This window comes from Triplophysa rosa, linkage group LG8, assembly GCF_024868665.1.
Source record: "Triplophysa rosa linkage group LG8, Trosa_1v2, whole genome shotgun sequence".
NCBI classification, from domain to species: Eukaryota; Metazoa; Chordata; class Actinopteri; order Cypriniformes; family Nemacheilidae; genus Triplophysa; species Triplophysa rosa.
The window spans coordinates 8,067,653-8,094,955 of record NC_079897.1 but is presented as its reverse complement, the minus strand read 5'-3'; the positions used below and the strand labels follow the sequence as shown (position 1 = coordinate 8,094,955).

General features: G+C 43.4%; 2 protein-coding genes across 7 annotated transcripts in view; one reads left to right on the top strand and one right to left on the bottom strand.

The window, feature by feature from the left end:
- Nucleotides 1-69: 69 nt before the first annotated feature.
- LOC130557646 (uncharacterized) lies at nucleotides 70-2,495 on the bottom strand. The gene is made up of 7 exons (XM_057339606.1): nucleotides 2,290-2,495; nucleotides 1,489-1,549; nucleotides 1,151-1,201; nucleotides 1,033-1,077; nucleotides 890-954; nucleotides 645-789; nucleotides 70-482 (listed from the first exon to the last, which is right to left on the bottom strand). The coding sequence occupies exons 1-7, from the start codon at nucleotides 2,478-2,480 to the stop codon at nucleotides 180-182; spliced, it is 861 nt and encodes a 286-aa protein (XP_057195589.1). The 5' UTR covers nucleotides 2,481-2,495; the 3' UTR covers nucleotides 70-179.
- A 1,482-nt stretch (nucleotides 2,496-3,977) lies between these two features.
- The window catches only part of atg5 (ATG5 autophagy related 5 homolog (S. cerevisiae)), a 44,635-nt gene continuing 21,309 nt past the window's right edge, over nucleotides 3,978-27,303 (top strand). Inside the window, exons 1-7 of one of the 6 annotated variants that reach the window (XM_057339612.1) lie at nucleotides 4,005-4,074; nucleotides 4,458-4,614; nucleotides 4,692-4,819; nucleotides 5,974-6,052; nucleotides 18,058-18,220; nucleotides 19,037-19,131; nucleotides 24,662-27,296. In XM_057339612.1, the coding sequence (XP_057195595.1) occupies nucleotides 4,507-4,614; nucleotides 4,692-4,819; nucleotides 5,974-6,052; nucleotides 18,058-18,220; nucleotides 19,037-19,131; nucleotides 24,662-24,781 (693 nt within the window). In that variant the 5' untranslated portion in view covers nucleotides 4,005-4,074; nucleotides 4,458-4,506 and the 3' untranslated portion in view covers nucleotides 24,782-27,296. Of the gene's footprint in view, nucleotides 4,244-4,457; nucleotides 4,615-4,691; nucleotides 4,820-5,973; nucleotides 6,053-18,057; nucleotides 18,221-19,036; nucleotides 19,132-24,661; nucleotides 27,297-27,303 lie in introns of those variants that run through there. The other 5 variants (XM_057339609.1, XM_057339610.1, XM_057339607.1 and 2 more) reach the window with 5 other exon arrangements.

The following is a 27,303-nucleotide window of genomic DNA, read 5'->3' as shown; positions in this document are numbered from 1 at the left end:
CTGCATTTAAGAAACACACAGAATACAGTTATATATATATTCTTTCAATTTATTTATACATTTGTTCCATTCCTCACAGGCTCGCACACACACACACACAAACGCACGCACATGCACACTCTCACGCGCTCTCTCTCTCTCTCTCTCTCGCTCTCTCTCTCTCACGCACACTCACTCACTCACACACGCGCACACACACTACATTTCTCTTTGTAGAACATAGCATTGACCTTCAGGCCTTGGTCATCAACACAGTACGACAAAAATGTTTCCATGTCTTCTTGGTAATGAAATATAAACAAAAAGGCATCCTTCGCCTCAGAGAATTGACCCCCCAAGAGGTTCTTGATGGCATTTTGTTGATCACCCCTGTTCATCTGCAAAAAGGCAGGCTCTGTCACCTCCCCACGGAATAAGTGTCTGTGATTCTGTACCCAGTACCACGCTGTATTTAGGTCTCGGACAATGGTTGGCTGCTGCACCTATTGAAGTAAATGAAGTTTATGCTTCATTCTAATTGGTTGACTAATTAAATGGCCTATAGTCATTTATTCCTTACATAGTAAAATGGCACAACAGTTATACTATTTATTCAGCAATCATGCAAATGCTTCATGTATAACCACTACTGTATAATCATTAACCTTATCAATGTCCTTGTCATCCACAACTCTTCTGCTGGGTGACAGTTTGGTGGTGGTGAATTTCGACACCCTAAACACAGGCTCAACGATCCCCTGAAGGAGTTGGGATGCTTCTTCGGTCCAGTATGCAAACCTCTGTCCATGCCTTTGAAAATATATGTAAATGTATATGAACTCTATGTAATAGCTTTAGCTAACTTAATACAGCCAAGATACTGAAATTATATCTGTAGAATCTATCATACCCTTCTAGGCAAAATCTTTCCATGAGGTTAATGCACCACCACTGGCGAATCAATGGCACCTCCTCCTAAAACACACAAACACACAAAAAAAATGCACACATACCAGTAGTTCAATGACATACTTGTGTGAAAATCCAGCTTACCTCTGTGAATGTTAAGGGACATGATGTGCAGATGCTGAGAGCATACTGTGAAACACAAATAACACTGTAAGACTTTGGTTTTATTATCTAACAGCTTTGATAAATTAAACATTCTTACCATCAGCATGTAGACACCACAAGAATCCCCACTGGACTGTTGAGGAAAAAACTGGAAAAGGAAAAGTGCATCCACAGTTAGTTTAAAAAACAACTGCAATTTTTAGGTAAGGGATGATGTACAGGCAGCAGGTTGTTATCGCAGAATAAAGCCTGACAGTGTGATAAAGACTGGGTTACCATGTGTTATTAGTTTTGTGTGCTTGTTATCTGGGAATATCAAACCTTGGAATGTTGCAACTGGCCAATCAGAATCAAGTATTCCAGAGCACAGTCGAATAAACATGTTTAGTTATATACATACATTTGCTTGACACAATTCCATCATTTAAAACATACCTCAAGGTCTCTTCCTGTTTTTTCAGTCCAGGATCCTGGGTCAATGAAGCTTGCAATGTGTCTGGGATTCCAAAGAGAACACAAAATTACATAACGTGCAATTAAATTATCAGGTGTGCAGCCTGAGAACTAGGCTCTTTGATGAACTTGAAGCCTGTGAACGAGGCTCTATACAAACTTGAAGCCTGAGAACGAGGCTCCTTTTGGAAACTGTAACCAAATAACATGCCTGGAACAAGGCCAGTAAATTATCTTAAGTCTAAACCTAAATATGGTTCTGTAAGTCTTATCTCCAAAACCATCAGGTTGTCTTCCTCGGACAGGACAACTAGCCGCATGTACTGTTTAATTGGGCCGGTGTAGAAGAGTCTGTCGCCTGTTTGAAGAAGAAAAAAAGCATGAAAAAGTTGCAGTTAAAAGAAATATCATATTATCTGATATCTGACTAAAATTAAACTCCATAAAGGTCAATAAAAACATCACATAAATTTAACCAATTTTATATATAAATTGATTTTATAATTAATATATAAAATAATGCACAAATCACACTACAAAGAAAGAAATTTGTAATGGTTTTAATGGTAAAAGCTAATGGTTCATAGTAGTATTTTAATGTAAACCATTAGCATCTCTGTGAAGGGTTCTATCGTTTTCTTATTCTATACGGGAATTTAACAAGTACAGTTAATGTAGCTCGATATTTTAAATATAACTTTGTAAATTAAGCACATGACCCAGGTTGTAACAGATTGTCAGTTCTCCTTTTAATTATAAAATCGCTTAACGCAATTTAATTACCTTTGATGATAAAATTCGAAGACGCCCGGAACAGGTGTAATGCCGAGAAATGCACCCCTGCCAGATTCCGAGCGGGTCCCAGGTCGAGAAGACTGTCGTAAAACGTCGCCGATAACAGGAAGTGACGTCAGTTTCGCGCATGCGCAGAACAAATCGTGTTTCCGGGACGGATCGGGTAGCCACAGCCACATAGCCACAACGTTTTAAGCATATACGCCCCACTGTCGCTGGATCGTACGTCAATGCCGCCGCCATATTGGTCAGGGCAAAAGCCGACTACACATACAAGTAAATGGTGAAGCTAGGGGTTTTCTGCGTATAAACACAATAACGTGTTCATTTCTCAACTAATTATAAAACTTTATTACTTACGTGGAGTACAGAAACGTTATGGCTCTAGTTAAAGATGGTTAGACTTGAAAAAATATTTATTGTCAAACTGAACTGTTAAAATCCAAGCTTGTCAAGCATTCATTTAGGCATAATAATTGTGTACACATCGCTAAAGTGATATAATTTAAGGTAGATGAAATGCACATGATAAGAACTCAGCTCGTTCACTTTAAAATCTTGGGAAAAACTATTTTGGGTTATATATTAATCTTCGGTCTTTACTATTTTACCATATACTGCTATTTCATACTTATTTCATATTTATAATGCACAACATTTGTTTTACTATCTCACATACATGTTTTACTGCTGTAATTGTTTTACCGGATTTACAAAATAACATATTTTATTTTTGAAAATACAAAATTATGACAGAAAAAGCCATTTCCCCAGTTAAAAATATTTTTAGACAATATGTAAATTAAATAATTTTACCCTGGGTGGTCGATTTGATCGATAATCTCAACATGTTTGTGTTTTATTCTCGGCTGATACTGCACCGTGTGGTTATTGTATTCTGTTGCTTGTCTTGCATATCCGTAACATATCACTAGACATTGTGCCATCTAGTGGATTCTCATGAATAACAGGCACAATTAATGTAGGCTATATTTCACAATTCCTTATGACAACGATTATTTTAAAGTATTACTATGGATATATTAAGTAAGTAGAGATATGATACATTTGTCCTCTACGTATATCGTAAACCATTGAAATGTAAACGCGATTGTGCTTTTAATGCCAAAAAAGCGCAACCCCCCGTTCACTTGTATGGGTTTAGAGGGCTTTTGCCTTATCCACTGGCGCTGTTGCCCCGTGCGGCTCTCACTAAATCCTTGATGTTTCGAGTCAGATCCGTGGGCGTGGCTTGTTGGTTTTGACTAAATTCTTGGTGTTTCAAGTCTTACGAAACCTTTACCCTAACCCTAACCTAACTCTAACCATCTAAACTACTTATGATTGTTAAACTTGCCAAAAATCAGGATTTAGTCAAAAAAGGATTTAGTGAGAGCCTTAGTAACCCAATTGGCGGCTGCTCCGCTGCTGCATTGTAGCACCAATGCCGGGTCTGGGTATTATATTATGTCTATGCCAGTATGCCGCCAACACAATGTTTCACTAATTTATAGAATATAAGATAGCCTACTTTATAGTAGCGAGGTTATGTACATTTTAATAATACAATAGTATGGAAGCACTTTATTAACCGCTGATATGATTGCAAGTAGTGTCGTAGTCCTGGATAAAACTGTCCAATTTTATTTTGAAACGTGCTGAGACTTTTATTGTGAAGGTGGCTGCTATCGAAGGTTGTTGTTGGAGTTCGGAAGTGATCTCAAGTGCGATTATATGTTTTCTGTCTGTGTAATCATTGTTAGTAAACAGTGGGTAATGAATTTGTTACAACATGACTTTTGTGATAGTTACAAAGGAATCTTAAGGAATACGAACAATGATCAAAATACACATTTATATGTGGCTATTTTAATGTCTTTAAATTAAAGGCTATCAGTGTTTTCTGCATTTACAATGCCCTTAATACTAACAGCTGTTTAATGTAAGCAGATATAGTTTGATGTAACCTTAAATAAATCTGATTAGATTTGCGTAAACTCGCAGTTTATGTTGGTTGGTTGGTTCATTTCCTCTTGTCAATTTATTGCATTAGTGTGTTAGGCGTAAGTTTCTGTTGGTGTTTAGTAACTTTAATCTGTTTTCAAATATTATGCTGATGCTATCAAATACCAGCTCACTGTCTGTGTCCTCAACAGATCCATAACTCATTAAGGCCTTGTATGTGTCACCTGGAGAAAGCAGATTATGGCAGATGACAAGGACGTGCTGAGAGATGTTTGGTTTGGGAGGATACCGGCCTGTTTCACATTGTCTCCTGAAGAGATTACAGAGAGAGAAGCAGAACCTTACTATGTAAGCTAAGACCAAAAACACTTCATTTCTACAATTATTGGTTTTATTTTGTTTGACCCGTGTTAATCTTCTTTCAGCTTCTACTCCCACGCGTCAGCTACCTGACACTAGTTACTGATAAAGTCAAGAAACATTTTCTCAAAGTAATGAAGACAGAGGACGTTGAGGAGATTTGGTTTGAGTATGAAGGATCACCACTTAAATGGTATGTGGTATTAAGTGCTGTGAGTTACACACTTTTAAAACATTTGATCTGAAAAGTGTCGGAAATTTGTGACCATTTGAGTGACATCAACTTTGGCTTTCCATGCTAAATTGACAAATTCATTTATTAATGTATTTATAGAAAATAAAATGTGTCAAGTAAATGTTTAAAGGTATACTTCACCCAAAAATGAAAATTCTGTCATCATTTACACACCTTCGAGTTGATCCAAATCTGTATACATTTCTTTGTTCTGATGAACATAGAGAAAGATATTTGGAAGAATGCTCATAACCAGACAGATCTGTCCCCCATTGACTCCCATAGTAGGAAAAATACTTTTTTTTGTTCTGTTGAACAGAAAATAAGACATTTTGAAGAATGTAGGATAGCAAACAGTTCTGGGGCACTTTTGACTACCATTGTATTTTTTCCTACTATGGTAGTCAATGGGGGACAAAATGTGTCTGGTTATAAGCATTCTTCCAAATATCTTTCTCTGTGTTGATCAGAACAAAGAAATTTATACAGATTTGGAACAACTCGAAGGTGAGTAAATGATGACAGAATTTTCATTTTTGGGTGAAGTATCCTTTTAAAACAGTAGTTTTGTAGGCTTTACTCAGTTCAGTGTTGCTACAAGTGTGATTTCTTAGAACACCAATGATACTCCCTGGGCACCCATACTGATAAAGTGTGTATCTTGAATGCTGTGTAAATTGCTGTGGATAGAAGTGTCTGCCAAATGTATATGGAAATGTAAGTGCAAATCTTGTCAGGTAGTAGCAACTTGTGTGCGTTATTCCAAAGAAAACACATCACTCCTAGTACATTCAATAAGATATTTTTATTTAATTGATTTATTTTACATTTATACATTTGGCAGATGCTTTCATCCAAAGCGACATACAGTGCACTCAAAGTACATTTTTATCACATATATCAATATGTGTGCTCCCAGAACCCAGAAAACTTTCAGGTGTGAGTAGTGTATTGCTGTGTTGCATCACTAGGTGGCAGACAAGTGTCTGACTTTTAATTTGTGCTGTATATGCTCTGTGGTACTTGCATCAACCATATGAGGCATACATTGTTTTGCTGATGCTGTAGTGTTTTACTTTATGGACTGTAAATATGATCTTGTCATTTTTAAGGCACTACCCCACTGGTGTGTTGTTTGACCTTCATGCTTCAAACACAGCTCTCCCTTGGAATATCACAGTGCACTTTAAGGTGTGTGGACTGCGTTATTCATTTTACCCTAGTCATGAGAGAATTAATATGTAGTCAGCTGCAAATATGACTTGACCCCAAAAAAATCTAACAAAAGGTTTCTCAGTGGTTTACAGTAGTATCAGATGTACTTAAAAACACTAAAAGTTTACCAAAGTTTGACTCCAAGAAAGGCCCCATTTTCAAAATGGTGGCCCTCAGGTCCTTAAAATTACCATTACTCCTTTGTATTCCTCCTAGACCAGGAATACTGGTGCCTGATACATGTTTTGGCCATGTACTATTCTCATTGGCATATTTGCATGATAGATAAGTGATTACAAGTACAACTATACGTATATTAAAGCAATTGGTTACAAGCATATTTATGCGAAAAATAAGTACAATTTCCCTTAAGTAATTGCATATTTCTCCTTTCTCATATCGTTTTGCCTAGTGTTGGTGATTTCTGTGGTTCATAAGTTTAACCATTCTTTTGATTCCAATAAAGAATAAATTCATTAGAACTGTGTGGTACTGTAAAATTTGTCAAAACAGGGCTGCCACGTGAGGGCTCAGTTCCGCTAACCCCTTTTATTTTTTGTGTTTTATTTTTTCGTATATTTTTATAATGCTTTTTTTGCCTTTTGTTTTTTATATATTTTTTAATACTATTCTTATTTATACATAACTTTTTCTATTTTCTTCAGTTGTTTCCTCTTATTCTGGTTTATTTTTTATACTTTTTTGAACTGTGACCTTCACTAGATTTACCATTAGTCGTCACACTCTTCCTCCCATAGAGATTGATTATAGTGATTCTCACAATTCCCAACTTGACATGGTCCACAAGCAGGCATGCATGGTAGTCCATATACCCGTTGTGTTCGGCAGGCAGTTGTGCATCTGTCCACCAGGTGGTGCCTAATGATGCCTTCCATCAGTGTGCCTATTGCACCAAGTAGGTTCATAAAAGTATGAAAACCTCCAAGCATTAAGACTATGCTTTTAAGAATCAGAATCAGAATCAGAATCAGAAGAGCTTTATTGCCAAGTGTGCTTGCACACACAAGGAATTTTCTTTGGTGTTGGAAGCTTCTAGTACAGACATTCAATACAATGACAATACAATATAATACGATTTACAGTCTAAAATATTCTAAATTGTGCATATATAAAATAAAGACTATTTTACAGAAAATGGGGGATAATAACATATAAGAGACATTGTACAGGGTAGTATATAGTAGAATAAACATATTAACAGATTGTATGTACACTTGTGCAAATGGATAATTTAGTAAGTAGAGGTAGTGTTATATACATGTATACATAAGATGTAGATATAATAAGGCACTATAGTGCACACTATAGGAGTAGTGGAAGTGGAATATTGCTCTTAAGGAGCAGTTATCTGTTTAGGAGGGAGATTGCCTGGGGGAAGAAGCTGCTTCTGTGTCTGGAAGTCCTGGTGTTCGGTGCTCTAAAGCGCCGGCCAGAGGGCAGCAGATCAAAGAGTTTGTGTGCTGGGTGTGTGGAGTCAATGATGATTTTTCTTGCCCTGTTTTTCACTCTGGAATCGTACAGGTCCTGAAGTGTGGGAAGAGGAGCACCAATAATATTCTCAGCACTACGAACAGTCCGTTGTAGTCTTCGAAGGTCTGATTTGGTGGCCGAGCCATACCAAACAGTAATTGAAGTGCACAGAACAGATTCGATGACCACTGAGTAGAACTGGGTCAGTAGCTCCTGTGGTAGGTTGAACTTCCTCAATTGACGGAGGAAGTATAACCTCTGCTGGGCCTTCTTTACAATGGAGTCTATGTGGGACTCCCACTTCAGGTCCTGAGAGATGGTGGAGCCCAGGAACCTGAATGACTCCACAGTATCCACAGTGCTGTCCAGGATGGTGAGGGGAGGAAGTGATGGAAGGTTCCTTCTGAAATCCACTATCATCTCCACTGTCTTGAATGCATTCAGCTCTAGGTTGTTTTGACTACACCAGGCAGCCAGCTGAGCAACCTCCTTTCTGTAGGCAGATTCATCACCGTCTTGAATAAGGCCAATGACTGTGCTGTCATCATTTAAGGGGACTACTCTGTGGTGCATCTATGATCATCTCTGCTGCTTTCCAATGATTGACCTGTACTCTGGAGACAAAACGTGTATTTTGTCCACCTTGGATTTTGTTTGTGACCTGGCTATCAAACACAATGCTCCACCCGTTATTACGTTTGATCAGCCACTGTACTGGAAAGCAGCAGAGATGATCATGGATGCACCACAGAGTAGTCCCCTTAAAAGCGTAGTCTTAATGCTTGGAGGTTTTCATACTTTTATGAACCTACTTGGTGCAATAGGCACACTGATGGAAGGAACAGGACTGAGGAACATTATGGAAGTTGTCTATGGATCAAATGCCGTCCAGCACATGATGACTGGAAAGTCAGTGCAAAGAGCTTTTCGTGGACATTTGCTGGTGGACAGATGTCTCAATCACCTGGTTGTGTACGTCATCGCCTCTTTGTACACTTTGTTTATTCCATCAGCTCCCTTCTGATGAATCTCAACCACATCAGAGCCATCTCTTAAGTTTTTACAGCAAATAGGGCAAGTTTCTTGGTTTACAACAACATGACTCATGGTCAAAATTGCATTTGGAGTGTACTTTTTCCTCAAGCTAATTCAACAGTGTCATCCTCTCTTAACACACTTATATTGTTGGCCTTTTTCATGTGTTACAAATCTGGGTGGGGGGATGGGAGGTTTAAGTAGTCAAGGATGAATTTTGTTTGAGCAAAATTGTATACACTGCTGCCAACAACATTTCAATGAGGCAAGCAATATCAAATGTCAGTATTCTCTTCCACCATCTTCTGAATTGCTGAAAATTGTAAATTTAGTTTTCTTGGGTTTAGTGTAATGCCACCTTTATACTAACAACATCTATAGAGGATGCATTACATATGTATTACCTTATTCAAATTTAAATGAGTGACCATTTTAGAGGGTCCATACACAGGCCTCTGTTCGGGCTAATTCAGAGTTGTTTATGATCAAAGTTATACAACTCCAATTTAAGTTACTTTTGGGTGCAATAACTTTTACATTGAATGTCAAGTCTGTGTTTAAGCAAAAAATGTGTCCAAAAACACGTACTGAGTAGGAGTTACATGACATAGGCTAAATCGTTTACATCTCTGGTTCACCCCAAACAAAGAAAAAACTAGGGCTGCAACTAACGATTATTTTGATAATCGATTAGTTGGGCGATTATTTTTCAGATTAATCAATTAATCGGATAAAAATGTAATTACATATTTTGCTTATAATAAGTAAATCAGATATGGGAAAAGTATACACAACTGAACTCATTAGCCTTCTCCCAAAATGTTGTGAATGTCTCCATAATTAATACACCTGGTGAGTTGATTCAGGTGTGTCATATTAGAAGCAACTGACAATAGTCTCTCCCAAACGTGGGAGCGAGGGGAGGGTCGGCCAAGGAAATCATTTTTTTGTGCCATGAAAAGTGAGTTCCCTATCGATACTTCACTCGTACTGCATGGCAGGACGCTATGGGGGGAAAACTCCTTTTTCTCCAATGACTGAAGCTTTACAATAACGCAGTGAATACTGCACGGCCATTGGTGCTTGCAAAGTAAAACTTTGAGCCAATGGCAGCGAAGCTGCACGGACCTATGGCGATGGTGCCCGCCAAAATGGGCGGGGCTTATGGCTATATAAGCAGACACATCACCGTAGGGTCCTCAGATTTCTTCTCCTTCAGCGACGACTTCTACCTCGCTACTCGGACTGATAGCTTCGCCGTCGGAAAAAGCACTGTAGCGGACTGGACCTCTCTGCTCAGCGATTCGCTGGTCTCAGCAGCGCCGGTTCCTGTTCTCTGCCGCCATCCGGCGAACTCTAAAAGAGCAATTTTTCTATGAGCAAATTTCCTGCGGCGTTGTTGCAAATGCGGCGCCGTCACTGTCATTCGTGTGGGATATCCCTGCACGCCGCTGATGGTCACGGCGAGTGCGTCTCATGTTTGGGAGTTTCCCATGCTCAAGACGCACTCAGAGAGACGGAATGCCCTCATTGCGAGAACATGAGTCTCTCCTCTCTGCGCTCGCGGATAGCTTTCTTCTCAGAGAGCGAATCCGCTTCTCGATCCCTCCCGCTTCACTCTACGGAGACGAAGCAGCGGGGTAGAGGAACTAAGCGCTCGGGGAAGCGCGAGCTCACCTCCCCTCGGCGTGCCTCGCCTTCTCCACAGAGAGAAAATTCGCCTGTTTGTTTCTCCCAAGCCGACCAGCGTCCACCGGCGTCTGCCGGCGGCATGGTCTCGTTTGGCGGAAGCGAATTCGAAGAAGACGACAGCATGTCGTTAGCGGCTTCAGACGGGGAGGAGCTGTCGGGCTCGGCTTTCGACCCCGCCCCCCTGCCGTCTATAGAGCACAGCGAACCCGCGCCGGGTCTGGATTCCGAGCTTTTTCGGGTCCTTACTAAGGCTGTGGAGGAGCTGGGCTTAGAGTGGTCCTCTCCGGAGGAACCCGCTCGCAGCCGCCTGGACGAATGGTTCCTGCCAGGGCGCCGCCAAGCCCCTCGTCAACGAACTTCACCGTTCTTCCCGGAGGTTCATGATGAACTCACCAGGTCATGGCGCGCTCCCTACTCAGCCCGTCTACGACCCTCTTCTTCCTCCGCTCTCACCTCGGTCGATGGCGCGGAAGAAAAAGGATATCAGAAGCTACCTCCCCTGGATGAGTCGGAGGCCGCACATCTGTGTCCGCCCTCGGCCATCGGTTGGACGGCAAAAGCGACCCATCCCTCCAAGCCATGCAAAACCACCTCGGCCCTCGCTGGACACGCATTCTCGTCCGCCGGCCAGGCGGCTTCAGCACTACATTCCATGGCAGTGCTTCAAGTGTACCAGGCCAAAGTCCTCCAGGGCATGGACGGGTCCGGTACAGATATCGCGCCCTTCAAAGAGCTGCGGAGCGCGACGGATCTCGCCCTACGCGCTACCAAGGCCACGGCCCAGGCGATAGGCAGATCGATGGCCAGTCTCGTGGTGCTCGAGCGCCATCTGTGGCTGACGCTTACAGAGATCAAGGAAGCAGACAAGGTCCCCTTCCTCGATGCTCCAATATCCGCTACCGGCCTCTTCGGACCAGCAGTGGAGGGTTTTGCGGAACGCTTCACCGCAGCGCAGAAATCTTCGCAGGCCATGAAGCACTTCCTGCCCAAGAGACCCGGGTCCAGACCTGCGTCGGCTCGCCCCAAGCCAGCACCAACTCAGCAGCCGGTGAAGGCCACGCCCCCCGCTGCCCAGAAGGTAACAGGAGATGAGACGCGTCAACGATCTCGCTCCGGGAGACGTTTCCCCCACCCTCAGAGTCAGGGACCCCGGCCAAAAATCACGCTGGACCCTGCGCCTCAGGCACCATCCTGAGACCGAGGAAAGGAAGAGGAAGGGACCGTGTCTCGCTGCGGCTGGACCTCCTTCAAAGAAGGCTCTTTTGTTCGCCCAAACACCCCGTTCTGTTCCAGGTGCCGGCGAAAATGTGTTTTTGTTTCAAAATGTGAATACCGGGTCTGTTCTAACGCCCGCACAACCCACCGCTGTTATAGCGGGCACTTATATAAAACACAAACATTGTCAGAAAAAGAGCAACCTTCCTCTTCCACTCTCCACAGGAGTCAAGCCCCCGAAAGGCGGCATACCTCCCCAATGCATTCAACCCCTTGCCATACGGGCCGAGGCCTGGCGGGCCATCCCCGGGATATCGGATTGGGTAATGGGAATAATATCTCAAGGATATTCACTCCAGTTCGCTCGCAGACCCCCGCGTTTCCGCGGGATGATCACCACCCGAGTCCAGAGCGCGAGTTCACACGTTCTGCGCACGGAGTTGGTGAACTTACTGGACAAAGGAGCCATAGAACCGGTTCCTCCAGACCAAACCGAGTCGGGCTTTTACAGCCGCTACTTCCTCGTACCCAAAAAGGATGGCGGTCTCCGCCCCATCCTCGATCTCAGACATCTGAACCGCGCCCTTATGAAACGGCGTTTCAGAATGATTACACTGAAACAGATCCTCTCGCAGATATACCCAGGGGACTGGTTCTTCTCCCTGGATCTGAAAGACGCATACTTCCACATCCAGATAGCCCCCCATCACAGACGATTCTTGAGATTCGCCTACGAAGGGGTTGCATATCAATACATGGTCCTTCCATTTGGACTGTCTCTAGCTCCCCGCACTTTCACGAAGTGCATGGACGCGGCTCTATCCCCTCTCAGGCAGACGGGAATCCGCATTCTGAACTACCTCGACGACTGGCTTGTTCTAGCACAGTCAGAGGAAGAGCTAAGGTCCCACAGGTCCCTCCTCCTCAGTCACCTGGAATGCCTGGGACTCAGAATCAACCTCGCCAAAAGCGCTCTGTCCCCCAGCCAACGGATTTCGTTCCTGGGGGCGGTTTTCGATTCGAACCGTCTGACAGCCAGAATCACGCCAGACCGTGCCCTAGCCATTCAGCAGCTCGCGGCCTCTTTTACGCCCGGAGCGTCACGCTCCCTCAAGGCGTTTCAGAAGATGCTGGGTCTCATGGCCTCCGCATCTCAAGTACTGCAGTTGGGTGTTCTTCGGATGCGTCCTCTGCAGTACTGGCTGAAACCGAGAGTTCCGCCTCACGCTTGGCGTCTCGGACGCCTACGCATCTGGGTGGATCAGGTCTGCGTAACAGCTCTAGCCCCATGGAGGGATCCTCTTTGGTTGGAGCAGGGTGTGCCCCTGGGCACCACATGCAGACGAAAGGTGGTCACAACAGACGCCTCCAAAACGGGTTGGGGGGCTCTGTGCGATGGCACACCGGCCTTCGGCCACTGGTCGATTCAGGAAAAGGGCCTGCACATCAACTGCCTAGAAATGCAGGCAGTATGGCTGGCTCTTCGCCACTTCCTGCCGGTCTTACGGGACCGCCACGTCTTAGTCCGATCAGACAGCATGACAGTGGTGTCCTACATAAATCACCAGGGAGGCCTCTCCTCAAGACGCCTTTTCTCCCTGGTACTTTGCCTCTTGGAATGGGCTCAGTGCAATCTGCGCTCACTAAGGGCAACTCATGTGCCAGGCAGACTGAACCAGGGAGCAGATATGCTATCTCGGAACAACGTCCCTTCAGAGGAATGGACGCTCCACCCCAAGTCGGTTCAGAAAATTTGGGAAGTCTTCGGCAAGGCAGAAATCGACCTTTTTGCCTCCAAAGACAACACTCATTGCCCAACCTATTTTTCGAAGGACAGGGATGCCTTGGCCCACAACTGGCCCAACCGGCTCCTCTATGCCTTCCCCCCGATCGCTCTCATACCACAGACGATCAGGAGGATCAGAGAACAGGCGCACAAGGTGCTGTTCGTAGCCCCACTCTGGAAGAACCAGCCCTGGGTTGCGCAACTGTCTCAGCTGCTCGTAGCAGCCCCGTGGCCTATTCCCCTGAGACGGGACCTCCTCTCTCAGGCAGGCAACACGATTTGGCACCCCCAGCCAGAGCTGTGGGCTCTGCACCTTTGGCCTCTCGACGGGAGCCTACGGTCCTCCCCGAGAGTGTCATGAACACAATATCACAGGCTAGAGCTCCGTCTACTAGACGACTCTATAACCTCAAGTGGTCTGTCTTCTCCACCTGGTGTACAACCCGCGGCGCAGACCCAGAATCCTGTGACATATCACTAATTCTGTCCTTCCTGCAAGAGCTGTTGGATAAGGGCCGCTCCCCTTCCACGCTCAAGGTCTATGTGGCAGCAATTGCAGCCTCTCATGCCCCCATAGCGGGCCAAGGAGTGGGAAAGAATGACTTGGTCATTCGTTTCTTGAAGGGTTCCAGGCGGCTACGCCCCCCTCGCCCCCTCACCGTTCCCATATGGGATCTGCCCACGGTGTTGAGAGCTCTGAAGGGCCCTTCCTTCGAGCCTCTACAGTCTGCGGACCTCCGTCCCTTAACACTTAAAACCGCTCTGCTGCTAGCATTAGCATCGGTAAAACGTGTGGGCAATCTACAGGCGCTCTCTGTGAGCCCCTCCTGTCTTGAGTTTGGGCCTGACAACTCTAAGGTAGTCCTCAAACCTAGACATGGTTACGTACCTAAGGTGCTCTCTACTCCATTTAGAGCACAGGTAGTGACACTTTCCGCGCTCCCCTCCTCCGAGCAGGACCCGGAGCTGAATCTGCTCTGTCCAGTCAGAGCGCTTAAGATCTACATTGAGCGTTCCGCCCCATTCAGGCAGTCGGAACAGCTTTTTGTCTGCTTTGGCAACCGCACCAGAGGGTCTCCGGTCACGAAGCATAGACTATCTAAATGGATAATTGAGGCTATCGCGCTGGCATACTCTTCCTTGGGCCTTCTATGCCCCACAGGAGTTAGAGCCCATTCTACTAGAGGTGTCGCCTCTTCCTGGGCATGGTCTAGCGGAGTCTCCATAGTGGATATTTGTGCGGCGGCCTGCTGGGCTTCGCCTTCCACATTTACCAGATTCTACAGTCTGGACGTTCCGGCCTTACAGGCCCGGGTCCTTTCTGCTTAAGACTACTGCTGGGCTGGGGTTGCCCCCAACCACACCAGCACCTAGCACACTACTGGGACGATTAACCGGATTAGGCCACCTATTAGCTTGGCTTTTCCGCCTTCCACAGGATTCCCTGCCCCATACCTATCCTCGAGCCACGGCTTCGGGATTATATGATGTTTTCGTTCCACTTGTAGCACGGCGGGATTACACTGGTTCCCCATAGCGTCCTGCTACGCAGTACGAGTGAAGTATCGATAGGGAACGTACTCGGTTACTAACGTAACCTCGGTTCCCTGAGATACGGGAACGAGTACTGCGTTCCTGGCCGTGCTTACAAGCTGCATATGGTCGTCGCTTCAGTCGAAGTAACCTGAGGACCCTACGGTGATGTGTCTGCTTATATAGACTGCATTTATTTATTTATTTATTCATTTATTTATTAGATATTACTTATTATAATGATCTTGCTTGGTCTATAAACACCATGCACTGTGCTGTGTTTTACCTTTCTGTGTTTTTCTTATTTGCTCCTGTAAAGCTGCTTTGGAACAATGCACATTGTGAAAAGCGCTATATAAATAAAATTGAATTGAATAGCCATAAGCCCCGCCCATTTTGGCGGGCACCATCGCCATAGGTCCGTGCAGCTTCGCTGCCATTGGCTCAAAGTTTTACTTTGCAAGCACCAATGGCCGTGCAGTATTCACTGCGTTATTGTAAAGCTTCAGTCATCGGAGAAAAAGGAGTTTTCCCCCCATAGCGTCCTGCTACGCAGTACTCGTTCCCGTATCTCAGGGAACCGAGGTTACGTTAGTAACCGAGTACGATATTTGTCATTCAAATGTAGTGAAGTACAGTAAAAAGTAAACAGAAAAAGTAATACTTAAGTACAAATACTCAAAAAGTGTACTTAAGTACAGTTCTCAAGTAAATGTACTTCCTTACCCACCTCTGAACTAAATAAACCACCAAATCAGGGTATTTAGCCTATTATGTACTTTGCAAAGTGCAAACGCCACAAATTGGGTTTTACTAATATAATCTTTAATTTTGTCATTTAAAACACCTCTCCCCTTTAAACTTTAAAACTGCAGCTTGAAGAGATGCATGCAAAACACGTCTGACTTTAAAACAGCACAACTTGTGCCGCACAGAGAGATGCATCCACGGAGAGACACGTGTGACTTTAAAACTGCGTCACTCGTGCAGCACGGAGAGACAAGTGTGACTTTTAAACTGCGCATCTCGCGCAGCACGGAGAGACACGTGTGACTTTTAAACTGCGCATCTCGCGCTGCACGGAGAGACGCATCCACGGAGAACCACATCTGACTTTAAAACTGCGCAGCTCATGCTGCACGGACAGACACATCTAAAACGGTAATTTTAAAAGGGAAGAAGATGCGCTTGATTTATAACTGCGCAGCTCGCAAGTGACGTCACAGACCAACTAATCGATAATGAAATTCATTGCCAATGAATTTCATTATCGATTATTATCGATTTTATCGATTAGTTGTTGCAGCCCTAGATAAAACCTTACAGTAATCTCACAAAAGCATGTATTCCATAAGTTTGTAATCATGTCAGTGCAATTTAGACAAGTCCAATGGATTCATAGACCCAGACAACATAGGGTTAGACACCAAGATTACTTGGCTAGGTCAAATAATGAAGGAGTTAGGATATTTTAAGGGCTTCCTGCCCATCTTGGACGCCATCTTGAAAATTATACATTTCTAGTGGTCAAACTTTGGTAAACTTTTAGTATGTTATTAAGGACACCTAATACTACAAAAAACTGCTGAGAAACCTTTTGTTAGAATATTTTTAGGGTTAGGTGTTTTTTTTCATATACAGTGGCTTGCAAAAGTATTCATACCCCTTCATTTTATTCACATTTTGTTATGCTGCTGCCTTATCTTAAACTACTTTAAATGATTATTTTTTTACATTAATCTACACTCCATGCACAATAATGACAAAACAAAAAACTGATTTTTGACAGCTTTGCAAATTTATTAAAAGTAAAAAACAAAAATAAGTACATTGCATAAGTATTCATACCCTTTTCTGGGACACTTGAAATTTAGCTCAGAAGCATTAGTTATGCTTGTTGATGTTTATACACTTCGAGTGGAGTTAACCTGTGCCAAATCCAATTGAATAAGTATGATTTGGAGCGGCACATACCTCTCTATAAAGGGTGCAACAGCTGAAAATGCATATCAAAGTAAAAACCAAGACATGAGGTCAAAAGAACTGCCAGTAGAGCTTTGAGACAGGATTGTATCAAGGCACAGATCTGGGGAAGACTTCTGAAAAAAACTGCTGTATTGAAGGTTCACAGAAGCATGTAGCCTCCATTTATCCTCAATGAAAGAGGTTTGGAACCACCAGATCTCGTACTTGAGCTGACCTCCTGTCCAAACTGAGCCATCGATGGAGAAGGGTCTTGGTTAGAGCGGTGACCAAGAAGCTGATGATTACTCTGGTTGAGCTCCATGATCATATATGGAGATGGGAGAAACTTACAGAAGGACAAACATCAACACTCCACCAATCTGGGCTTTATGGCTTAGTGGCCAGACTCAAGCCTTTGCTCAGTGAAGACACATGGAAACTTGAAATATGCAAAAACATACTTCAACGAATCTTTCAAACTGTCAGAAACAAGATATTCTGGTCTGATGAATCTCAGATTCATGCATCATGTCTGGAGAAAACCAAGCACTGCTCAACACCTGTACAATACCGTCTTAACAGTAAAGTGTAGTGGAAACAGCATCATGATGTGGGGGTGTTTTTCAGCTTCAGGTACTGTACACAAAATACGGAGATAATGATCATGAAAACCTAGCCCAGAACATTCAGAACCTTGGAAAGGGCAGAAGGTTCATTCTCCAACATGACAATGATCCTAAGCACACAACTAAAACAATGCAAGAGTGGCTTATGGACAACTCTGTCTATGTCCTTGAGTGGCCCAGCTAGTGCTTGAACCCAACTGAACATCTCTGTAGAAACCTGAAAATGTCTGTCTACTGATGATCTCCATCCAACCTGAGTTTGAAAGGATCTGAGGAGAAGAATGACAGAAAATTGCCAAATGCAGATGTGTAAAGCTTTTCACATCATACCCAAAAAGATTTGAGACTGTAAAGGCGCTATAACCATTTACTGAGTTGAGGGTATGAATACTTATGCAATGTACTTATTTTTGTTTTTTATTTTTAATAAATTTGCAAAGCTGTCAAAAATCAGTTTTTTGTTTTGTCATTATTGTGCATGGAGTGTAGATTAATGTAAAAAAAATAATCATTTAAAGTAGTTTAAGATAAGGCAGCAGCATAACAAAATGTGAATAAAATGAAGGGGGATGAATACTTTTGCAAGCCACTGTATGCAGCCGCCTAATGCTACAGTTGTATTTTGCTTTGTTTTGTAGAACTTCCCAGAACATGAATTGCTTCACTGCGCATCAAACTCTGTGATAGAAGCACATTTTATGTCTTGCATTAAAGAGGCTGATGCACTTAAACACAAGAGTCAGGTCATCAATGACATGCAGAAGAAAGACCATAAACAGCTGTGGATGGGTCTTCAGAATGGTGAGAACTCATGAACTCTTTAAAGCTAACCCATCAAAACCATAGGCTTTGTCTGCTCATTGTGAATGTCAAAATTAGTATGTGAGTTGTGACATACAGTTAGTGGTTTCAGGAGTTAATTTGAAGGTGAAAATGTGAAGCTCTGGAGATAAATTGATGAAGTTGTGACTTCAGAACCAAATGTTTTTGTGGTTACATCTGGTGCTTTGATGAGAGGAGAGAAAACAACAATTTCTAAAAGGAGACAAACACGCATAGACGTTGGATAACTCGATGCAACAAACTGCTTAATAAACCCTATGAAATAATTGTAGGGACACAAGATTCTGAATAAAGACATTCTGTAACTATGAAATACTGTCTTAAATACTTTTTAAATTCTTTAGGTGAGGGACAAACCCATGAAAAATGTATTTTGAATTTAAATTATTTGAGGCGTTCGCATGTCCCTATTTGAAAACACCGAAGAGAACTGGTGACAGAACCCTCATGCCTATTCCTGTACATCTGATGAATTATATTATATAAGTAATAATAATATATATTATATAAATCATATTTATAGATTTTACCATAACAACTTAGCTAACCTAGAGGAAATTGTAATATAGTTAACAAGTTAATGATGTAAAGATGTACATTTTGCATTTTCTGGTTCACAAAGACTCGTGTGCTCTGCGAGTTACCATATTGTGTGCTTTGATAGGCAGTTGGTCTTAAGTAATAGCTACAGGACTGTTAATGTTTACAAGAGGACATGTATTCTGAGTTATTGTCGTTGATTAAATGTTTGTTTATAAATGTGTATCTCTTAAGATAAATTTGACCAGTTCTGGGCAATGAATCGTAAACTCATGGAGTACCCCACTGAAGAAGGAGGCTTCCGCTACATTCCTTTCAGAATATATCAGGTATTTCATTGTTTTTTTCCCTTGATGTAACATTGTAGACAATAAAGAAAGAACTGTAGACTTCAAATCCCATCTTATCAAAATTAAGATTGATGAGGATGTATTATAAATTATTATCAGCCAGTATTACTGATAGCTTCGTTAATTACTTATTACTGCTATCATGTTGAGATGAATGTGTTTATTTTTTGTAGGTCGAACAGACTTTCACCTGCGTGGTCTAATAAATTATAAGTTACTCAGAAATGTTTGCAAACATGAATATCTTGAACCTTTAATTTGGTGACAGTTTCAAATGTTAAATTTCACACTTTGAATGTCTGAACTGACTATGTGGTGTATTTATTTGTCATTGTATATATATACTTTTTTCCGTTTTGACAAAAAATATGAAAAACTCTTAATACCTGGATTAAGAGGAGGCACAAGGGTACCACTTGCCCTACAATAAGAATTTTGTGTGAAACACAAAATAAAAACTACAGCACAGTTTTGTCCATACTCTGAAGTGTAGCCTCTAATCATGGGCGAGACTTGAGAATGTATCTTCTCTGGCTTTTTGCTTCTGGAGAAAGGCTAATGATGTCTGTTCTGCGGTTCATGTGCTGCTTTGCCAGCTAGGGTGTCAGGGGAGTTGAAAAGAAAGTGTCGGCAGCCAGCGTATCACACTTCTCATCAGTATCAGAGGCCTTTTGGATAATGCTGGGGTCAATAATTAATGATGCCTTTTAAAAATGCAATGAAGTTGCTGTCACTTGTCACACTCTCTCCTCTCTGACTCTGGAAATCAGCCTGGTGCAAGTGATCAGTGAGTCAGTTTTTCTGGTAATGTGATCGCAGCGTCCTGAGACACCTTCTTTTCCTGAGACCTGACAGGGCCGGTGTCAGCTGCTCTACCTGAGCCGTTGTGTTCACAGCACCAAGATTGACTCCTATTGTCATGCTGCTGTTAGGCACTGTGGTCCAGATCTAAAAGAATGATACCTTGTGTTACCGACCGCTTGCAAGTTGTGTGTGAAAACTGGCTCCTGTCCAGCATTCGACACCTCAGCTGCTTGTTCAAGGTTAAAGGAAAGACAACGCTGTGACTGCCAGCTGTTAATTTACTTACTATCTCATCCAGTTATTTTGAACATTACATCCCACTATGCAGGTTTAAAATGCTGACACCTTTATGTTATTTATTTTTAGTAATTGTTACTAAGAGATGTGTTTGTCTAGAATAGTAACACTGAACTTGAATGTGCTTTGGTGATTTTAGTAACGTTTTGGTCGTAAAAAGAAACCAGGTTGTTTCCAAAAGACAAGAAGGACAGAGGTCTTGGTCAGAACACTGAGATGCAGTTGCTATTAAGTGGGTCATCGAAACCACTGAAACATCATGGCAGTAAAGAGTTTAATTATAAAACATACAATACGGTAACACATAATATTATCATAATAAAGATAATTGTGTTCTCTACCTTGGACAAAACATAATGTTGACATAGGAACGTATTATGTATTTTATTACTTTTTCTACTGAAATTCTTATTACCGTAACGTGTCCTGATTTGTCTGAGTGCATTATATGTTGTAATTTAAACAGAGTAAAAATAAAACATTCTGAAAAAAAACAATTAGATGTTCTACTAGATGTTCTCAAATGATCAAAAAATGATTGACAGTATATTCATGTGTAATAAAAATTAAGAAATAGTGGAAGAAACAAGTGTCCATGACTGATATTCTCATCCTCCATAACATTGTTTAAACACACATAAATATATTTACATTATATTTGATTTAATGTGAAGAAACGCATACTACCAGTACCCTTCAAATGGCTAACATGTTAACAGATAAAATATGTTTCTAGTTAAAAACGTAATATTCACTTGTTACGCTCTGTACACGACTCATTCTCATTACCCAAGCAGGTAGTTTTCCACATTTAAAAAATGTTACATGTATAATTTTCTGTTAAAATGTAATTCATTTTCTTATTATGTAGGATTAATAAAAACTTGGTTATGCATCATGGCTTCACTTTTTTAAGTTTCAAATGGTTACGGTAATAAGAATTTTTAAGGCTTTTTTGTAAAAAAAATCTAAAACTGTGTTAAACTGTCAGTAAAAGTTTTTAAATGAATCCCTTTAAACGTCATACCTTGTTTTAAATTAATATAAAGGAAATTTGTTGATACAAGGGTTTTTAAGAAAAGCATGTTTGACATCTTGAAACGTCCTGGTTACGTATGTAACCTCAGTTCCCTGATGGAGGGACAAGACGTTGTGTCGAACCTATCATCTCTGATTGTACTTTTAAAAGGCCAATGAACTTGGCAAATGGCATGGCATGCCAGTCTCCGCCCCGTACATACGGGTATAAAAGGAAGATGGCGTGCCCATTCATTCACCTTGGGCTGAGGAACCTGAGAGGCGTTCTCGGTCGCTGCAGCAGACGGCGAAGCGTTGTGGCATGGAGGACACAAAGTCTCGTTCCCTCCATCAAGGAACTGAGGTTACATATGTAACCAATACGTTCCCTTTCTGTCTGTCTCTCAACGTTGTGTCGAACCGACAGAATGGGGTTCCTATACGAAATTCCACGGCACTGCACCGTGTCACGACTTCCAGCGGAGTGAAACTGACTGGCCTGGGTGAGTCACAAGTGAGCGTAACCGCGAACCATAACCTTCCAGTGGTGTGGTATCACATCAATTGCGTGAATCACGATGAGAGGCTCTTACTAACGGGCTCAGTACTAACTACAGGCGGTGGCCTTTGCTACTCTACACTGTAAAAAATGATTCTGTGTCGTAGTAGATTTCATGAAATGAATTGAGTAAACTTTACTTAATACAATTGTGTCCTTATTTTTTTAACCAACATTTAAGTTAAAATTATATAAATATCGGAATTCTAAATGCGCAGATATAAAGTATGTACACGTATAAAGGATCTTTACTTAATTATTTTGTGGTGGGACTACATTAATTATTTAAGTTAATTTCCCTAACTGAGCAGTGAATTTAGAGTTCCCAGCATGCTTTGCATGTGACAGCATTAGTAGAATCATTTTTGTGAAAAAGTGCTATTTTATGTGCTTTACAATAAAATGAAAGACTTGATAGTGTTTATTGTTCAGTTGTCTTTAAGATTTAGAAGAGATTCTGTTAGTGGTTACCATCGTTCAGCAGAGTGGTGCTTGTGCTTAGGTCATGGGAGAGCTCGTGATGTTTGTTTTTTCACTCATTGAGCAGTTATGCTGCTAATGCCAGTACTGAGACAACTATCAGCTTACTTGTACATCATATACAGTATGTTGTAAACTATAAATGTTAAACTGAAGTTAAACAAGATCAAGAAGTTAACTCCAATGCTCAAATTAGTACTTCTTGATTTTTTAAAGTTTATCATGTGACATGTGCTTAAATAATTAAGGTAATTTTACTTGATTTATTCATGGAATATTGCGTTAAAAATATGCTTTAAAGTACTTAAAAATATTTTGTGTAATACTGTTACCTTATTTTTTTTAACTGAATATCCGTCACATTTTGTACAGTGTAGGGGCGAGATAGCCGCCCGACACCGTAAGGAACACTGGGAAGCACTACCCCCTCGCTCGAGGGGGGATGCTACGGAGACCACATCTGCCGTAGGGAGATAATAGGTGGAATATCTACATGGTCTCACCAGTGGGGAGATCTCATGGGAGTAGTAGTGCGGGGCCCCAAACAGGGGTGCACAGAGCGGTGGAGTCCGCCGAGGGGAGGTCACAGGTTCACCGACAGGGGAACCAAGAGTGAGGAAACGTCAGACGGGACTACCCAAGGAGGAGGAGTCACTAAGTGTGGAGCACTAGCTCAGGTATAGGGGTTCACCTCATGAGGGAAACTCACCTATACTTGGCTTGGAATACGAGCCGCTCCGTTGGGCCCGTAAGCTCTAAAGTGCTGATGGATGGAATGCTTATACTTCATCCAGTGGAGGAAGTAGGGAAGCTGGAATAGCGCACTGACTCACCTGATGAAGTGGAGAAGGCACTGATGAAGTCAATGACTCGTTTGTTTTTTCCTCAAAAATTTGTGCTGCCAGACTGAGAATCTGTGGTTTCCTTTGAGTCGCTGAGCGCTTTGTTTTCCTCCAACTTTGCTCGCTCTTTGATATTCTGGCCAAAAACAAACGAGTCAAATGAAGTGGAGCAGGCGTACGCCCAGCCGGCCGTCGGTCTTACTTGGTGTGCAAGACACGGGCAGACACCGGCTCTACACGAAGTTTGTAGAACATCCCAAATGTATTGGGTGTAGCCCAACCCGCAGCTCTGCAGATATTTGCCAGAGAGGCATCCTGAGCCAGTGCCCATGAAGAGGCTACACCCTGGGTGGAGTGAGCTCTCACTGCCAGTGGGCATGGAGGATCTTGGGATCAGTACGCCAAGGTGATGGCGTCCACGATCCAGTGCGCCAATCTCTGTTTGGAGACAGCTCTCCCCTTCTGCTGTCCTCTAAAACAGACAAAGAGCTGCTCAGAGCTTCTGAAGCTCCGCGTGCGGTCCTAGTAGAGGCGCAGTGCGCGTACTAGACACAACACTTAAGGGGTTGGGCCTTCCTCCCCAGGGGGGAGCACCTGCAAGTTCACCACCTGGTCCCTGAAGGGAGTGGTGGGAACTTTGGGCACATAGACAGGCTGGAGTCTCAGCACCACGTGGGCGTCACCCGGCCCGAACTCTAGGCACTCGTTGGAGTGTGGAGTACAGAGAGTGCATGCAGATCCCCTACCCTCTTGACGGAAGCAAGCGCCACTAGGAGAACCGTCTTCATCGTGAGATGAGATGGTGCAGCTTCCCTTAGGGGATCCAACGGGGTCCCAAGAGGGTACGGAGCACGCTCGGGGAGGATTCACCCCCCTCGCGCCCCTCAGGAATCTGATGACCAGGTCGTGCTGCCCGAGAGACTTATCTGCCACAAGAGTGTGATGTCCAGCAATGGCGGCGACATATACCTTGAGCGTGGAGGGAGAGAGGTTGCTCTCTAACCTTTCTTGAAGGAAGGACAGCACAACACTGATCGCACAATTCTGTGGGTCTTCCCTACGGGAAGAACACCAAGACGAGAAGAGGCGCCACTTGTAGAGGTACAGTCACCTAGTAGCTGCTCTTGCCTGAGTGATTGTACTCACGACTGTGGGAGGCAGGTCACTCAGGATCTCCTCGTCCCGTCCAGGTGCCAGACGGAGCCCCCCCACCTTTCTTGCAGCCCCCCACCTTTCTTGGGGACGATGAAGACATCTCAGCCAGAGGGACAGGCTCGGTCGCTCCCTTCACCAGAAGGGTGGCGACCTCAATCCGAAACAAGGGAGCATTTTTGCCTCGATCCAAGGTGCAGAATGTCCCGAAACTTGGGCGGGCGCCTGGCGAACTGGAACATGTAGCCGAGACGGATCGTCCTTACTAGCCACCGCGACGGGCTGGGGAGCTGTGACCAAGCCCCAGACACCTCGACAGAGGAACTAGCGGGGAGATCTGCAAGATCTGCCTCACCAGGGACAGAACCCTGGGGAGGCGAGCGGGTCTGCTGACTTACCTGACTTAAGTCTTCACTGCATGACGCAACGTCGAGTAAAGAGTGCTGAGGGCTGCAGAATTGGCATGACGCAACGTTGAGTTGAGGCTGCTGCATGCTGGAACACCCAGGGAGAAAGGAAGCTCTTTTAGAGACAGAGTGGGCATCCAGGCCCTGAAACGTGGCAGGGCCGTCCCAGTGCGGCTCGACAGCGGTGGTATGGCTGGAGCCACGCCCGATGTCCTAGTTCTCCCTGGGCTGTCCCCGTCAGGGCCGCTTCTTGTTTGGGTGTCGACGGGGAGTTGATGCTCTCCTCCGCGATGACCTCCATCCACGGGGGGGCACCGGTGCGGAGGGGCGGGGCTGCTGGGGAGCAGACGCCGTCCGGGACCTCGACGCCCTGAAGGGGGCCAGGTCACGGCGAGGACCGTCTGCTTCTTCACTGCCAAAAACTGAAAAAATCTTCAAAGGTGTAACCAAACAGCCCAGCTTGCGTGATGGGCGCATCAAGAAAGCGAACTTCCTCGGCGCCTTGCATCTGCGCAAGGTTGGGCCAAAAGTGTCGCTCTTGGACCACCAGAGTAGACATCGTTCGAGCCAGCACCAGCCACCATGCAGCCACCTTGGTCGCCCAGAGAGCGAGGTCAGTGGCGGTGCGCAGTTCCTGCATAAACACTGGGTCGCGCTTTCCCTCGTCCAGCTCCTTCAATGCCTTAGCCTGCAGGATGGCCGTGGCATGAAGTGCGGCGGCAGCTTGACCCGCAGCAGTGTAAGCCTTCGACACCAGAGATGAAGAAAATTTACACGCTTTGGAAGGGAGCCTTGGTCGGTCCCTCCAAGGGGCGGCTATCTGCAGGCACAGACGGCACGCTCAACCTGGGGTACATCGACGTAGCCCTTAGCTGCTCCGGTGTCAAGGGAAATCAGAGCAACCGAGCTCGTTTGCCGCAAACGCGCCGAAAAGAGGGCATATCTCTGTGCACTTCTGGGAAAAAGGTATCAGGCGGAATCCAGGTACCAAGAATCCAGCCATGAGCGCTGCGGGAAGGCAGTGCGGTGTACTGCAACCCGAGGCTTGCGGCGGCTCGGGCATGCACGGCTGACATATGTATTAGTGAATGCTGAAATTACTATGACGTAAGATAAATAAACTCTTTAGATCGTTAGTATGTGTTAGCCAACACATTAACAATTTTTTATGGTGATATGTGGGTTCCCATGGATGTTAACCCGTCACAGCAATGCCGCGGACCGTCCAGGCTCCGTTACGCTCACCTAGCCTGTCTCCGATGGGCGGCACTTGACCGTCCCATAGCGGTCAACTGCCGCCCATCGGAGATGGGTTAACGTCCATGGGAACCCCAAATATCACCATCGCCGCTCGCCGCTCCAGACATCTTGGCAGCCATTGCGGAACAGGAAGCAGACGATGTTGTGGCTGTGTCTGCGTCGTAGAATCCAGTAGATAATCAGGAGATAATGCGCTCAGCATTTAAGCTTAGCAGGTTCCGAAGAACAAAAGGTGAATGAATGCCATGCCATTCGCGAAGTTCATTGGCCTTTTAAAAGTATAATCAGAGATGATAGGTTCTCAAGATCAAACCCCATTCTGTCGGTTCGACACAACATCGAGAGACCGACAGAGAGGGAACCAAGATTTTGTGAGAATGTAGTATTATTGTGGGCTTCGCTGGTGGTGCTCTTTATTTTAGTGGATTGCAGCTTTTCGTTTACTTTACATCTTCTTTTTTGACACTTTTTCATGTGTGAAATACATTTCTGGGTGAAATCCTGTGAAGGAAGTGTTAGGGTGACATAATTGTTTAGTTTGCTTATCTTTTTCTATGTTATACATTTTGTGTAAAATACTGTATAGCCTATCCCGTCAAACTAATGTTTGTAATGAACGCGTTACTGTGAATGCAACTGTTCATCTAGAATCTTATAGATAGTTTGTGTTTGTAATTGGTTTTTAACAGATATGTACTTTAGTTTTCTAACAGATAAAGATATTATTGTCAGATATTCTTGTACTAAAATGTTGTCTGCACAGCTCCTGTGAAATCATAGAAATGGACTATACGATAATTTTTACACATAAAATGCTTTTTAAAATCTAAGTATGACTAAACACTTCCAGAGGTGGACGGTAGTGAAGTGTTTTTGCTTTCAATTACATTTTCAAGAATCTTTGTCTTTGTAAAAAGTTTGTTATAAAAAAATAGTTAATGCGTTGGCTAACACATACTAACAATCTACAGAGTTTATTTATCTTAGGTCATGGTAATTTCAGCATTTTCTAATACATAACAAATACAACCTTCTTATAAGGTGTTACCATTTTACTTAAATACATGCATAATATATAGGCCTACTTTATAAAGTAGTTATGAAATGAGGTGGATTAAAAAGTGTTTTTCACCTTTTATACTTAACTACATGAAAAAGCAAGTATTTTATTACAATTACAAGTATCTTTACTTCGCGTAGGAAAGTACTAGATTTTAATGTCAGTATTTAAGATAAAGAAAAAAGTAAAAACTATCCAACTCTGAACTCTACTAATTTTAATAGCTTGACATTGTGACTGTATTTAATAGGTTTCATATCTGTCTCATTTTAG